Below are 13,909 nucleotides of genomic sequence, written 5' to 3'. Positions count from 1 at the left end.
ATATAAGGGGGCCTTATTGTAAAGTGGTACCTTTTTTAAAAAAATTAATACATTACATTACAAGTGTTTGAAGAGTAAAATGATCTGGGAATTTATGAGAGGATGTTGAACAAAGACTTGGCCCCTCTATGAATATTGTGGCCCCTTGATGGCCCCTGACTCAGAAAAATCCTAGATCCGCCCCTGSARTGGAGAGAAGTTATCAGTAACGTGTTGCTACTATCAGGAAAGTTGTAATTAATCTGTCATTTCAACTAGTTCTGGYGATGTTACTGTTGTCTGGAGATGTAAGAAATGCAATTATTTTCATGTTACAGGAATAACTGAAGAGGCTGAGAGCAGGAGGGTCCTGCTGCCGTCGCTCTGGTACCGTTCAGACAGCGAGAACAGCTGATCAATCATGTGAGGTGAATGTTTGCTCTGTCAGAACTTATTCGACAAATGTGTTTCTATCCCTCCTTTTGCACATGAACTCTTTTTTGCACAAACAAAAAACCACCTCAAGCGAGCGTATCAACYTTTTTGTGAATCAGAGGATGTTTTTTTAATCGTGTCGTTTCCATTCACCTTTTCTGATGCAATACTTCAAAATGCACATTTAAAAACCTTGATGGAAACATGGCTAATGTCTGAGGACAACTTTAAACACTCCTGCTTCCACTATAGGAGTGGAGACAGGAGTAAGCTGTCCAGAGGAGAGACAGAGGTGTGTTGGTAGGATGTTAGGATGCAGCTGCCAGGTAAAAGACAAAGAACAGACGTACTGTACGGAGTGTGTTGGAGTGARGAACGAGGAGGATGTTTCATGTAACCATTTTTATTTTTAATTTTCTGTTGGCTGTGGCAGCCATCTTCAATTGGACTCTAAAAATTATTTTATTTTAAACTCGCATCCAATGATTATTTACTGAAAGATTCACTAAAAAGAGATATTATGCTAACAAGCAGCTCAATGCACACACCCAAACAATAATGGTATTATCTGCCTTTTAGTAGCTGTTAATAAAAAAAACACCTTTTCTAGTCTGCTTCATGGGAGACTTCCTGCTCCTGTACAGACTGGCACAGGTTGTAACCCTGCTGTCCAGCAGGTGGCAGTGCAGTCAGGAGAAGCTCCATGAGTGAGTCTGGTGGGAAGCAGGGAGGTGATGGGGCGAGGAGGAGACAGGCTCTAATAGTGGCGTCCTGCTTCGTCTYATGGCCCAGAAAGATCTGAGGGTCCTGCAGGAATGTGACAGGATGCCTGGTGGGTGTGCAGGCCCAGGTGAAGGTGATAAAGGTCCTTCATGAGGTGCACTACATGCCAACCAAGTCTGAATATTTATCAGTATTTACTGAAGTCATCCAAGACAGGTAAGATGTTATTTGACAAGTTTCAATCTTTAACCTGCTACACTTCAAGACGAAAAGGTGAAGTGTAACTGATGTCACCGTAACGATGCAGTTTACTGAACATCATCATCATCATGACTGAACTGGAGGAGAGCTGGGTCACAGCTCAGTCCCACAGGTCTCCTCAAATGTCACTGCACCGCTGCAGAAAGCTGCAGGCAGAGAGTGAAAACCAACACATCCTCTACAAACGTGCAGACAGTGGGTGTAGCTGGGTACGCTCTGTCCTCCTGAACACAGAACTCMTGAGTCCAGGCGGGACACCCTGCTCCTCCCTCTGTAAACCCGAAATAAACTCTCTGTTCTCCACATTGTCATAATGGATGTTCAAGCTGCCACTTTAGTCTGGTTAAAGGGTCCTGCGTAAAGTTTTGGCATTCTGAACCCTTTACTTTAGATTTCAGGCTGTTCCCACATGGAGCCAAGAAGCTAAATCTGTAATCTGAATATAAAAATGGATTCTGAGCTGCAAGACGGTCAACAAGTTGCCCATGCTCCACCAAACCACCGAGGTTTATGAATTCCTGCTCCCAGCCAGACAAAGTGTCAGTGAGAAAATAGACCATTCTCTTCTCCCTGAACATGACATTTRTGGTTTTGCAGCGCCACAGACTCCAGCAGTAAAGGAGACTTATTTTAAGCTATTCCAAGTTCTGAAGCCTAAAGTCTGCCTGGAACGAGCTGTCCCTTTGGCCTCAGCTGAATCGTGAAACACATCTGACTCTCCTCCTGTCAGCAGCGAACACAAAGCCCCGTTTAACCCGCAGATAAAATGGAAATGTTGCACTTCTCGTTGGGTCTGATAAGCAGCGGCAGAGGCTTACGTGCTGTTCAAGATTTGGAACCGTTCTCCTTTCCTGAAGCTGAGGTCGTCTTCTGTCCTCGCCTCGTAGTCGTAAAGTGCCACAAAAAGGGTGACTCCTGCAGGAAGGATCAGAAAACAGAGTCAGCTCTCTGAAAAACTGAAAGGCAACATGAAAATTTAGCTCTTAGCTAAAATAAGTTGAACATGAAACTTAATATGTGAGCAAATTTGGACGAAGCCTGGAATCAGTCAGATGAATGTATGGAGTGTCACAGTACTCATAAAACAAGTGGGCACAAACCTTGGTTTTGGGGTCAAGGTTTGGTTTAACAGAAAGAAGGAACACACTAAATACTATTTAAAAGGCACTAATCCTCATAAAGGCAGAGACATAAAATAAATTCACATTAATTTAACAACTGTAACTTCACTTTAAAGTTAAACTAGAAGCACTGGGAGAGTGCAAACCTCCGCCAAGACCAGTTTCCTCCATCCTGTAAGAGTTAATGTGTAAAAGCAGAGATGAAACATTTACTGAATAAGTTCTGACGTAGTGAACATTTAAGCAGCAGTATGATGGGATTTCTTCTCTGTGGAGTCCAATGTGAAAACAAAGTCAGACTGGTCAGCTGACGTTCTTCATGGTCAAACTGGTGTGGGATTAAGCTCCTAAGTTTCCATCAGTCACATTTCACCATGTAAAACGTCTGTTTTATCTCCTTGTATGAGTTTGTAATGGTTTGACTCTCTTTATAAAGTGCTTCCTGGCTCCCCCCGTCTCCAAACTTTGAGGCCCGGCAGCTCTCTGTTTACAAGCCTAGTAGAGACAAACTGTTTTCATTGGTTGTTTCAGAAATGTGGTGTGTTTGAGGAAATGGGAAAAATAGGTTTCATGGTGCAGTCACACACTTCCTGGTCATAAAACGTTCTGTAAATGTGCATATATGGTAAAAATTATTCATCATTAAATGTGGTTTTAACATTACTTTTATAAAGTTTGAAGTCCGTGCTGTCCAATCCAGCTCACTGTTTTTTACAGAAGCCCTGTGAAAGCATCACAGCTTTGCCGACCTCAGAGTGTTAAAAGAAAATAAATTCCTGTATCCACATCGTGATCCAGAACATCACCAAAATTTAAAGGTGTGTTCCTTGGACCAGTACACACATGTGGTAAAAATGTCATGACAATCTGTCATCAAGTTTTTGAGTAATGTTGTCCACAGACAGAACGACAGACAAATGCAACCGAAAACATTACCTCACCCTTGGCGGAGGTAATAATAAAATAACACTGTACTGTTATAATTAATCAGTTTGAACTGCAGTCGTACACAAGTGTCAACAAAAAGTTTGATCAACTGAGAAAGATCCTGCAACTAATTTTGAAAAATATCAGGGCTTACAAAACGTTCCAGAAAGGCTTTAACTCGTTGCTCGTTTCTTGTCTGCTTTCAGAAAGGCCCAGTTAGGATAACCGCACTGCTCCAGGGCCTGTCTTGTGTGTGACTTCTCTTTCAGGGATGAAGATGTTCTCATCCTTGATAGAGAGGAACGTTGGTTTGAGAGAGGAGTAAAGGAAGCCATCTTTGTGAAGAAAAACCGTCCACCATTAAACAGAGGTGGAGGCCTTCGTGTCCAGTTGTCCTCCTCCTACAACGCTGTTATTGCAAGTATGACTCCGCCCCCTGTGAGCAAAAGGTGTGAATCAGGGCCTCAATGATACCAACACAAAGAGGGAAAAAACAAAAACAAGGGGACTTTGAGCCCCGCCTGCATTCACTACATACAAATGACACGACACGGGTCAGGTGATGGGTCACATGACCCTCTATGAACAATAGAGCAAATCAAGCCTATTGTTAGGTGATGGTCCTCTTTTGCATGTGACTAACCTGTTTGTCCATGTGGAGGCGGAGCTTATAAGGCTGAGTTCACCTGAAACTCATCAGACTGAAGAAGTCTCTTGGAGGAGAGACGAAACGTTTCACTAAAGAAAAACCATCCAGAGGAWCTACTGATTTTTTCTTTTTGATTATTTCTACCTGGATTACTGAGATGCATCAGGACACTCTCTCATGTTTTCTCCAGTTGTGGATAATAGTTCTGTTTAAGTGAACCATTGATTCTACAGGTCTGTTAGTAACCAGGCCTGGGTGGGACTGGTAAAAGTGACCTCAGATTTCTAAGAACTGATGAGCTCTGCTACACTGATAAGTCTTATCATGTCCTCTAGGTGTAAGAGAATTGTCCTGTATAGTGCATATCTGTTCACAGTACAGAACCTCTGCAGAACCGCCACCTTAACATAGTGGAGGAGTTTGAATACTTTTGTGATCCTGGGGGCTACGCTGTAAGTCAGTCAGTWAGTAAGAAGGTAAAACTTTATTTATATAGCACCTTTCAAGACAGAAATCACAAAGTGCTTCAACAAACACAAATAAAAATAGAGCAAATTTAAACACAGATTTAAAAAGGTAAGTTTTTAACTGAGCTTTAAAAGAGTCCACAGACTCTGCTGATCTTAAATTCAGAGGAAGAGAGTTCCAAAGCCTTGGAGCCACAGACGAAAAACCTCTGTCTCCTTTAGTCTTTCATTTTGTCCAAGGAACAATCAGCATGTCTTTTTCACAAGACCTCAGAGCCCTGACAGGAGTGTAAAAATGTAAAAGTTCAGAAATGTAGTGTGGTGTCTGACCATGCAGAGCTCGCCAAGGCAAAACCAACATCTTGAATTCACTCGATAATGAACCTGGAGCCAATGGAGTTGCATTAACAGTGGAGTCACATGACAAAACTTAGAAGATCTAGTCAGGAGCCTGGCAGCAGCATTCTGCACAGACTATAACTGGTCAAGAAAGGTTTTAGTTAGGCGTGTATACAATGCATTACAGTAATCTAAACACGATGAAACAAAAACACAAAGTAAAATTTCCATTTCTGAACGAGATACAATGGGGCTGAGCTTTGCTATATTTCATAGATGGTAGAAACAGGAACGAACTAAAGATTAGACATGATGATCCAGTGGAAGACCAGAGTCAAAAGTCATCCCAAGGTTTCTAACTGAAGATTTATCCAGACTACCAAGAGGCCCAAGGATTTGCTTTATCGCTGCTGGAGTTATTTTTTCTGGTGCAAAGATAATAACCACTGTTTTTTCTTCATTTAACTGAAGAAAACTGTTAGTCATCCAGCTCTGTATTGAATCCAAACATCGTAGTAAAAGGCACAATTTTGTTAATTCATGTAGAGAAAATGAGATATACAACTGAATATCATCAGCATAACAATGATAGGAAATATCCTCAAAAGATGACAAGAGGGAAAATATAAAGCAGAAACAACAACGGCCCCAAAACAGAGCCTCGTGGAACACCAAAAAGAACAAGACAGGCATGGGATCTGTAAGTMGATGAAGCCAAAAAGGTTGATGTGTCAGACAAATAAGAGGAGAACCATTTTAAACAGGAACTGAAATACTAGCACAACTTCTCAGTCCAACATAGTCAGATGGTCAAAAGTGTCAAAAGTGGACAACAGGTCCAACAAAAGCAGAACTGAACAATAACCTTTATCACACTGCATTAACATGTCATTTGAGACTCTGAGGAGTTTTTAGCTTCAGACCCTGGTAGGGTCTTCCATGGCAAGCAGGCCTCGGGTGAGGAATCRGATTAAGARTGATTCAAAACCCTTGATGAATAAAGCAACGKTTGCATCCAGAAACCTTGGCTGGAGAAGGGAAACCGGGGAACCCCTCCTTGGGCCCTGGTCTAGGGGGGGCGCTTGCCAGTGAGTACCTGACTGTCGAGCCTTGGCTCCTGGGGCTTGGCTGGGCCAAGCCTGACAGAAAGACAATATGCCAMCRCCATTGTGGGCTCACTTTACATGTTGAGCAAGGAAAGATCCTTGGTCAYGCCAGTTCTTGGTGACAGAATAAGTTAGGGACATGGAAAATCACATTACTCATGGATACGAAGCTGGAGTTTGTGTGTGAGGTTCAACAATACCAAATAGATGTAGTTGGGCTCACCTCTATGCATAGATTACATCCTCTGACACAGATTATTTAGAAGTTCAGGGTCTACGGGACTGGAGATAGTCTCCCCGGACGTGTCYACAAGAGAACAACTGATGACAAATTAAAGAGACTGATAATATGAACAGAAACCAAGGAGTCCAGAACAACCTCCAAAGAGATTAGATGTTAACGCCAAGGTCAAGGTACACCAGTCAGATGGCACCAAGGTTGGTGAGCTAAAGTGGGCATAATGAAAGTAAATCAGGAGGACTATCAAAGTTTTCTGAAGTGAAATGTGCTGCACACTGTCAGAAAACATGACCTCAGTTGCAGGTTTTATGTTCTCAAGCAGGATAATGACCCAAARCACACAGCTAATACACTAAAGAATGGCCAAAATCTTGGCAGGAACTGAAACATCTGGAGAAGGAACCCGAGACAGCTGGAACAGTTTGTTCATGAGGAGTGGGACAGAATACCTGTGAACAGGTGCAGTAATCTCAGAATTACAGAAATTGATTGATTGATCGATCGACTGATTGATTTTTAATAATTATGTTGAACCAAAAAAGTAACATCTGGTTTTCATTGGATGTCGTTTAGCAATTTACTTTATTTGAATTACTTTTGTTAATATCCAAATTAGGGATGCACGATATATTGGCACTGACATCGGTATCGGCCAATATTGGTCATTTTTTAGAATATCGGTATCGGCCCGATTTGTAAAACGGGGCTGATATTAATGTCCGATATTGTTTTTCCATTTTTTAGCTTTGTGTTTCTGTTTTGGTAGACAAAATGTTTGGTCGAGCGGTATCTGTTTGATCATGATCAAACAGATCATGTGCAGCCAGGAATAACTGAAGTAGAGCCATGTCAGAGGTCTGGTTGTTTATTTGAGGTATCAAAAAAAAGACCCAAGTGTGTTTGTGCGTGTATGTATACAAATAATTTGTGTGTGTGTGAATTATCGGTAAATATCGGTTATCGGCGATAACACCACTAATAATATCGGATATTGATATCAGCTGAAATTTTCATATTGGTGCATCTCTAATCCAAATATAACTATGACTTTTGAGGGTTTTTAGTTCTTTAATTGTCTGTAAGTGAAAAACAAAACTTAAGAGTTCTTTCAACTTGTTTTAAGKGAAGCTGTGATGTTAAATGAAGCCTGTCCTCAGCACATCTCTTCAGATTGGAGCTTGTTACGAGGTTATCTGTCTGATCAGAATGAACTTACACATGTGACAATAAGCAGAGTGGAGCAGGCTGAYGGAAACTCTTTGTGGTTTTAAAGTAGTCAAGGTAAACAGGACTGAGATTGTGTAACACTGAATGTTCCATTAGATCAGCAGAACCTCACTGATTTACCTCAGAGAGTGTCTGCTGGGATGCCACTCAATTAGTTACATAACATCATGGGACCAACTCAGACTTTCTATTTGAGAAAATGACAACAGAAAAACCTGATAATCAATAAGATGACTAATAACATTTGGCTTCCTCTGCAGTTCGACTGGAGTGATTCATGTGGTGGCAAATCAGGAAGGCAGCAACATGAAAAAAAAGGTTGAAAACTGAAGGATGGCTTATTTCCAAATTTCTTCCACCAGGAGAAAATTAAAAAGCTAAAGCCTGGTCTGCTCCTCTGCCACGGCCTGGATTTGGATTATACAGCGCAGGGAAAAAAAATCCACTCTTTTGAGTTGGAGGTTTCCTGATAAGTAAAGTAGAACTGCTGAGTTCCTCTACAGAACAGCCCCGGCTCAGTGGAACATAAAGGATTTCCTGAGTAAGAAAATTCTCCGCCTCAACAATGAGCTCAGTGCACAAAGCCTCGTGTTAATGCCAGCCGGACGTGCCTCACGGGGGTGGTCTGGGGTTGAAGGGGCATTAAAACAGCAGCCGCGAGGTCAGGATTGTAGGGATTTTGGGAAGCCATGGGAAGTCTTTAACAGCAAAAAAAATCCCTCACAGTTTGTATTTGCAGAGTTAAGTGTTTGTGTGCAGATTTAAGACTTGCAGGAATTTAAACTAAGATCCTCTATGATAGAAAAGGATGGATTTAAAACCGTTTCAATCAAATCTTGTAAATCATGCAGTTTAATGCAAAAACTCAAGATGTGTTAACGAGGCCTGTGTATTGACAAGAATTTGGCGATACGATACATATCATGACAGAGGGGTCACGATACGATATATTGCGATACTGTAAACAAGGTGATATATTGTGATTTTTTTGTCCAAAAATTCTATTAAATAAAAACCTCTTACTGGTAAATAAATAAATAAATAAATAAAATTCATTGTCTCAGAAAATTCTAATATTACAAACATACTTCTAATACATTTAGCTGTGTTCTGCTTTGTATGTGTTTTATTTTATTTGTTTCATATTTCTTATTTCATCCATGTTTTCAATTATAAGACTAAATTTGCCAATAAATAGTTTGAAAATATATTTTTTGCAGCTTTTAGTTTTTAAAATTAATTTACACACGGGGGAGTGCCTAACTCGAGGCGCTCCGCATGCGCTACATGCATGCCTGCCTGCCTCCTTTGCATAACATGAAGGCTGACTACAGATGGAAAAAAGAGCACACGAAACTCATAATTTGTCTTAAAATCCAGACATTGTGACAAATAAGTAACTGTTTGTAACCTTACCTCAGCTTAGAAGGCAGAGGGTGTCGGTCTTTTCTGCTCAGATTCAGCTATCGGAGCATGAAGCTAATGTTTACTCACAATGCTAATGCTACCCTTACTCTCTGGTGCTCAAGAGGTAGAGGAGCCAAATGGCTGGCTCACTGCTGCCAACTAGTGGTCAGAGGCTGAACTACAACATAAAAATGAACGGCTGGCAGGAAAGTTGACATTTTAAACCTTAATAAAAAATCGATACAGGGCTTTAGAATATCGATACAGTATCGGGAAATTAAATATCGCGATATTTTAGTGTATCAATATTTTCTTACACCCCTAGTGTTAGCGCTCAGGGTAGCTGTTGAGGATGGCTCTCAGTTACTACCACATCAAATCATCAACTGACCAAGTAATACCCATGTTTCCTGATGTTGACTGGCTGTAAATATACATCAACTGATTACTTTCAGAGTTTCTCTAAAAGGATGGAAATATTCGATCAGACTCACAGTTGAAAGAAATTAGTATTTAAAATGAATGCTTAGAAACTCCTTGAAGGCATAAAGAAAACCATTTACCTTTTATGCTGTAGTTTTAAACTAAGATCATTTCATGCTGATACATGAAAGAGTAACAGCAGTTTTGGTCAAACATTGAAAATAACATGAATACCATGTACGGGTGTAAGTAAATATTGATACACTGAAATATCACAATATTTCATTTCCTGGTGATCGATTCTTTAAAGCACCGTATACATTTTAATTAAATATGTAATATGTATGTACAATATGTATATTAATATGCAAAATGTCATACCAGCAGCTCATTCATGCATTGTAAAAGAAAAAACAAAGCAGTCTTTCAGCCATTTAGCTTCTTCACTCCTAAAGAGCCCGAGAGTATAATACTAGCTCAAACGCTAGCATTGTGAGTAAACGTTAGCACTAAGTGTCCTGATGCATCTCAGTAATCCAGGTAGAAAAAAGTTTTTTTTTTTTTTGGTTAGCACTAAGTACTGATTGACTCTGAGTGGATCAAACCGACAACCTCTGCCTTCTGAGCTGAGGGTTAACTGTCCTGTTTTAGCCAGAATGTCCCGTATTTTAAGGAAGTGTCCCATACGGGACGCTCTTTCTTTCAGTCAGAGCTGTCAGGATAGGTAGGTATTCATGCAAATTAATATTAGAAATCTAAAAGCTGCCACAAATATATTATCAAATGATTTAATGGCACATTTGCCAAACCATTGAAAACATGGATGAAATAAGAAATATGAAACATATATACAAAATATATAACCAGTATTGCAATATATCATATCATTGTGTTATATGTATCATATCACCACATTCTTGCCAATACCCAGTCCTAGCGTGCAGACACCTCACCTGTCCCTCCTCGGGTCCTCAGGGTTCCAGTGTGAGTGGAAGTATTGACGCCTCCAAAGACGGCCATCCCTTGTGCCACAGGGGCGTGGAAGTTGTTGTAGTTGGGAATGGCGGTGACCCCAAAGTTGGGGTAGTGCTGCGGTGTGGGGTCGGCCCCATAACGGTACCCAGCTCCCTGGGAGATGCTGGTGTCTCGGTCATCTGTGAGTTTGGTTGCCTCCTTATCCTTGCATTGCACACAGCCCATTCTCTATAATCTGTTGATGAGAGACGGAGGGGGTTAGAGGAGGTCCAAGGTTGGCTGAGGCATTTGAAAAGGATGAGATTTAAAACAATACAACTTTTGCCTCTTTTCCACTAGTGCCACTTAGTGTAGAGTCAGTACAGTTCGGTACGGTTCCAAGCCATTTCCATTAGGCCAGATCCATGGAACCGGCACTTTTTATTAGTACCTAATTCATTGTGGTTCCAATCGGCCCCAGCTGACACCAAAATGCGACGTCAGAACACTGTTCTTTACTGATTGGCTAAATTTTTGCAAATGTTTAAAATTTCAAAAGTTATTCATCAAATGTGTTTCCATCTCTCATTTTACCCATTGATTTTTTTTTCAAAATACCTAAAAGCCATCTCCACCATCTGCCCAAAACACACCCATTGGAACCGGACTAGAACATCAGTGGAAAACCAACCGGTCCGACCCGTACCTACACCGACCGTTTTGACACTACACTAAGTGGCACTAGTGGAAAAGGGGCATTAGGGAACCAGGATGACTGATCTGCTGAGGAAAGTGTAACCTTTTCATTAAAGACAAGACATTGTGGTGTAAAAACAATAACTCCTAATAACTAAATGCCAACATTTTGGTGTATAAACTGTAGAAAGTGTAAAGGGCCACTAGGGTTACCACCAGTGGTGGGCACCAGCCCGCTAAAGCACAAATCCACTAATTGCGGACCTAAATATTTCATTTGTGCTTTAGCGGTCTTACTAATTTTTATAATACATAAGCAGATTTGCGCTTTCTAAAATTAAAAAGCAGTACCACTAATAACTAATTATCTACCAGTCATCATTATGTTGAATAGCAGAAGGTATGACTGTCAATGAATCACAACACATGTGATCTATCCAACAGCACCCCTCCCAGATAAACACACTTATTGTGAAGGTATACATCCTGCTGACTGTTGCTTTGGGTCACGGTTCTGATTTCCCACAATGCTTTGTGTCTGCTTACATAGCAGGAAGGCAATGTTTAGAACTCCCTGTCCCAGCTAAAACAGTTAACGTTTGTAATCCATACTAAATTTTGTATGTATTGATTTATTTTACTATACAATCTGAGCTCATTTAAAAAAAATAAAAAATAAAGTTTAAATGCTGGAGCTCAATACTTGACGTAAATGGTTGAAGCAACCGGCCAACGGGGTTAGAGACTCAGAAATGATTTAAAGATGTTAAACTGATGAAGACTGACATCTAGTGGTCAACTGGAGCAACTACWTGGAAAACTTTAAAATCCAAGCTCTTATTTTGAAGTGAAGATAGTTTCCTGTACTCTGTGCTTTCGTTTCCCGTCACAAATCAAATCCATCATGTACCCAGAATGCATCGCTTCAGTTTTCCAATAAACAGTTTTAAAATTACTTTATTGATGCTTCTTTAATGAAAAATCTACAACAAACAAAAGAAAAAGACAAAGAAGCAGCCGAACTAGCAATCCTCAACAACTTTTTAATTTTTACACCAGGACCTAAAGGTCTGTTTCAGGAAATCACATCCCCAACAATCGGCGCTTGTAGAATTAAGTTGTACAAAGGTTCTTGCACCACTAGTTGGCAGTGTTGTACATATATTGTACATGAATTATTGCCAGCTAGTAAGTGTCGAATTGAACTTGTGCTTTAAAATGAGCTTCTGCTAGTTTTTCTGTGGCATAAGCGCTTTCGAAATTGTGGAGCTAATTTTTGGATTAGCGCTGCCCACCACTAGTTACCACTACTGACAGACCTGTAGGGTCACTGACTTCACCTCAACCTCCTAAAATTGACCAAATGTGCACCAGGTAAAAGTACGCCACCAAGGAAATACTGGACCATGGGTATCCAGTCCTGGTCGTCCATTATACTGCATGTTTTACTCGATTTTCTGTTCCAACATGCCTGATTTTGGGTGATTGTTCTACCATGAAGAGGTCATTCACTGAATCAGGTGTGTTGGAGCATACAGGATAATGGTCCTCCAGGGCCAGGATTGGACACTCTTGGTCTGAGTGGTGTGTTGATAAATGTAGCATGTAAGCTCTCAGCTGGACAGGTGGATGAATGAGGGGAAACATGCCGAGGAATGAAGCGAACACAAACACATCCGACGCCATGACTCACTTCCAGGTTTCATTTCACGCTGCTCTTTCTACAGCTGCCACTCCACCACTGATAAGAGCTCCCGCTGTCGGGGAGGACAGGACCAGTTTGGACAGCCTGACACACAGCTTGGTCCCCAGATGACTCACACAAACAGTGGGTGTCTTTCAGGGCCGGCAGGGAATAACATCCCTCTGCTGTGACAGACACTGAGCTGTCAGAAGAGACAGACACACGGGGTGGTGTCAGCATCGCCATGATTAGAGAGCTCTGAGGGGACGGACCGCCACAGACCGGCTGCTGACCTGATTAAAGGGCTCAGGTCTAACATTCCTCAAAGGAATCATCACCTGCCACCTTCATTTCCACAGTTAAATTAGGATCATCGTATGATGACAGACACATTTGGTCAAGCCTTGTAAAACATGATTTGTGCGATGCTAAGATCATTGAAATWTACAGAAAATGATCTTTAGACTTACATCTACAACTGATCTACTTTCAGTCAGTTCAAGATAGCTGACGAAGCTAACGAAAAACACTGAAACASCTACGACCAAGTCCTTTTTACAGATACTGAGCTAACGTTTCATATATCAGTAGTTAGTATGTGTTAATACCAACATACACTCTGAGTGACATCTTATTCAACACATAAGATGGTTTTAACTTTACAAAAAAGTCTAAAACTCCTGAGTTTCTTCAAGGAAACAGAAAAAAACCTCACATATACAGAGGTACTGTRTATAATAACAGCAAACATTTACTGCATTACAGTACTTATGTCATTTTTTGAGGATTTGTAATTTCACCAAGTATTTTTTTTAAATCACAACTTTTATTTTGTTGCATTTAAAACATTAAATGATTCTTTTTCTTAACGCCTTGTGACATGCTACAAATTTGTTGTTTATGCACTCTAAAAAATAATGTGTTGAAGCAAATTGATCAGAAAATGTGCAAAAAGCACTTTTACTTTCCTGATTACTGTGAGAAGTTTATGATTTTTACCTCCACCAAGGGCGAGGTAATGTTTTCCGTCGCGTCTGTCTGTCTGTCTGTCTGTCTGTCTGTCTGTGGACAACATTACTCAAAAACTTGTGGACAGATTGTCATGACATTTTTACCACATGTGTGTACTGGTCCAAGGAACACACCTTTAAATTTTGGTGATGTTCTGGATCACGATGTGGATACAGGAATTATTTTTCTTTTACCACTCTGAGATTGGCAAAGCTGCGATGCTTTTACAGGGTTTCTGTAAAAAAACAGTGAGCTGGAT

At 40.7% G+C, this 13,909-nt stretch overlaps 1 protein-coding gene across 1 annotated transcript in view; it reads right to left on the bottom strand.

Annotated features, from left to right (window-relative positions):
- The window catches only part of LOC106529781 (tyrosine-protein kinase Fyn), a gene marked incomplete at its 5' end in the record, with an annotated part of 36,131 nt that extends 25,616 nt beyond the window's left edge, over positions 1-10,515 (bottom strand). Inside the window, 2 exon segments of the mRNA XM_014025283.1 lie at positions 2,217-2,313; positions 10,259-10,515. Coding sequence (XP_013880737.1) covers positions 2,217-2,313; positions 10,259-10,505 — 344 coding nt within the window.
- Positions 10,516-13,909: the final 3,394 nt, after the last annotated feature.

This window comes from Austrofundulus limnaeus, unplaced genomic scaffold, assembly GCF_001266775.1.
Source record: "Austrofundulus limnaeus strain Quisiro unplaced genomic scaffold, Austrofundulus_limnaeus-1.0 Scaffold465, whole genome shotgun sequence".
NCBI classification, from domain to species: domain Eukaryota; kingdom Metazoa; phylum Chordata; class Actinopteri; order Cyprinodontiformes; family Rivulidae; genus Austrofundulus; species Austrofundulus limnaeus.
This window is presented reverse-complemented; position numbering and strand designations above follow the sequence as displayed.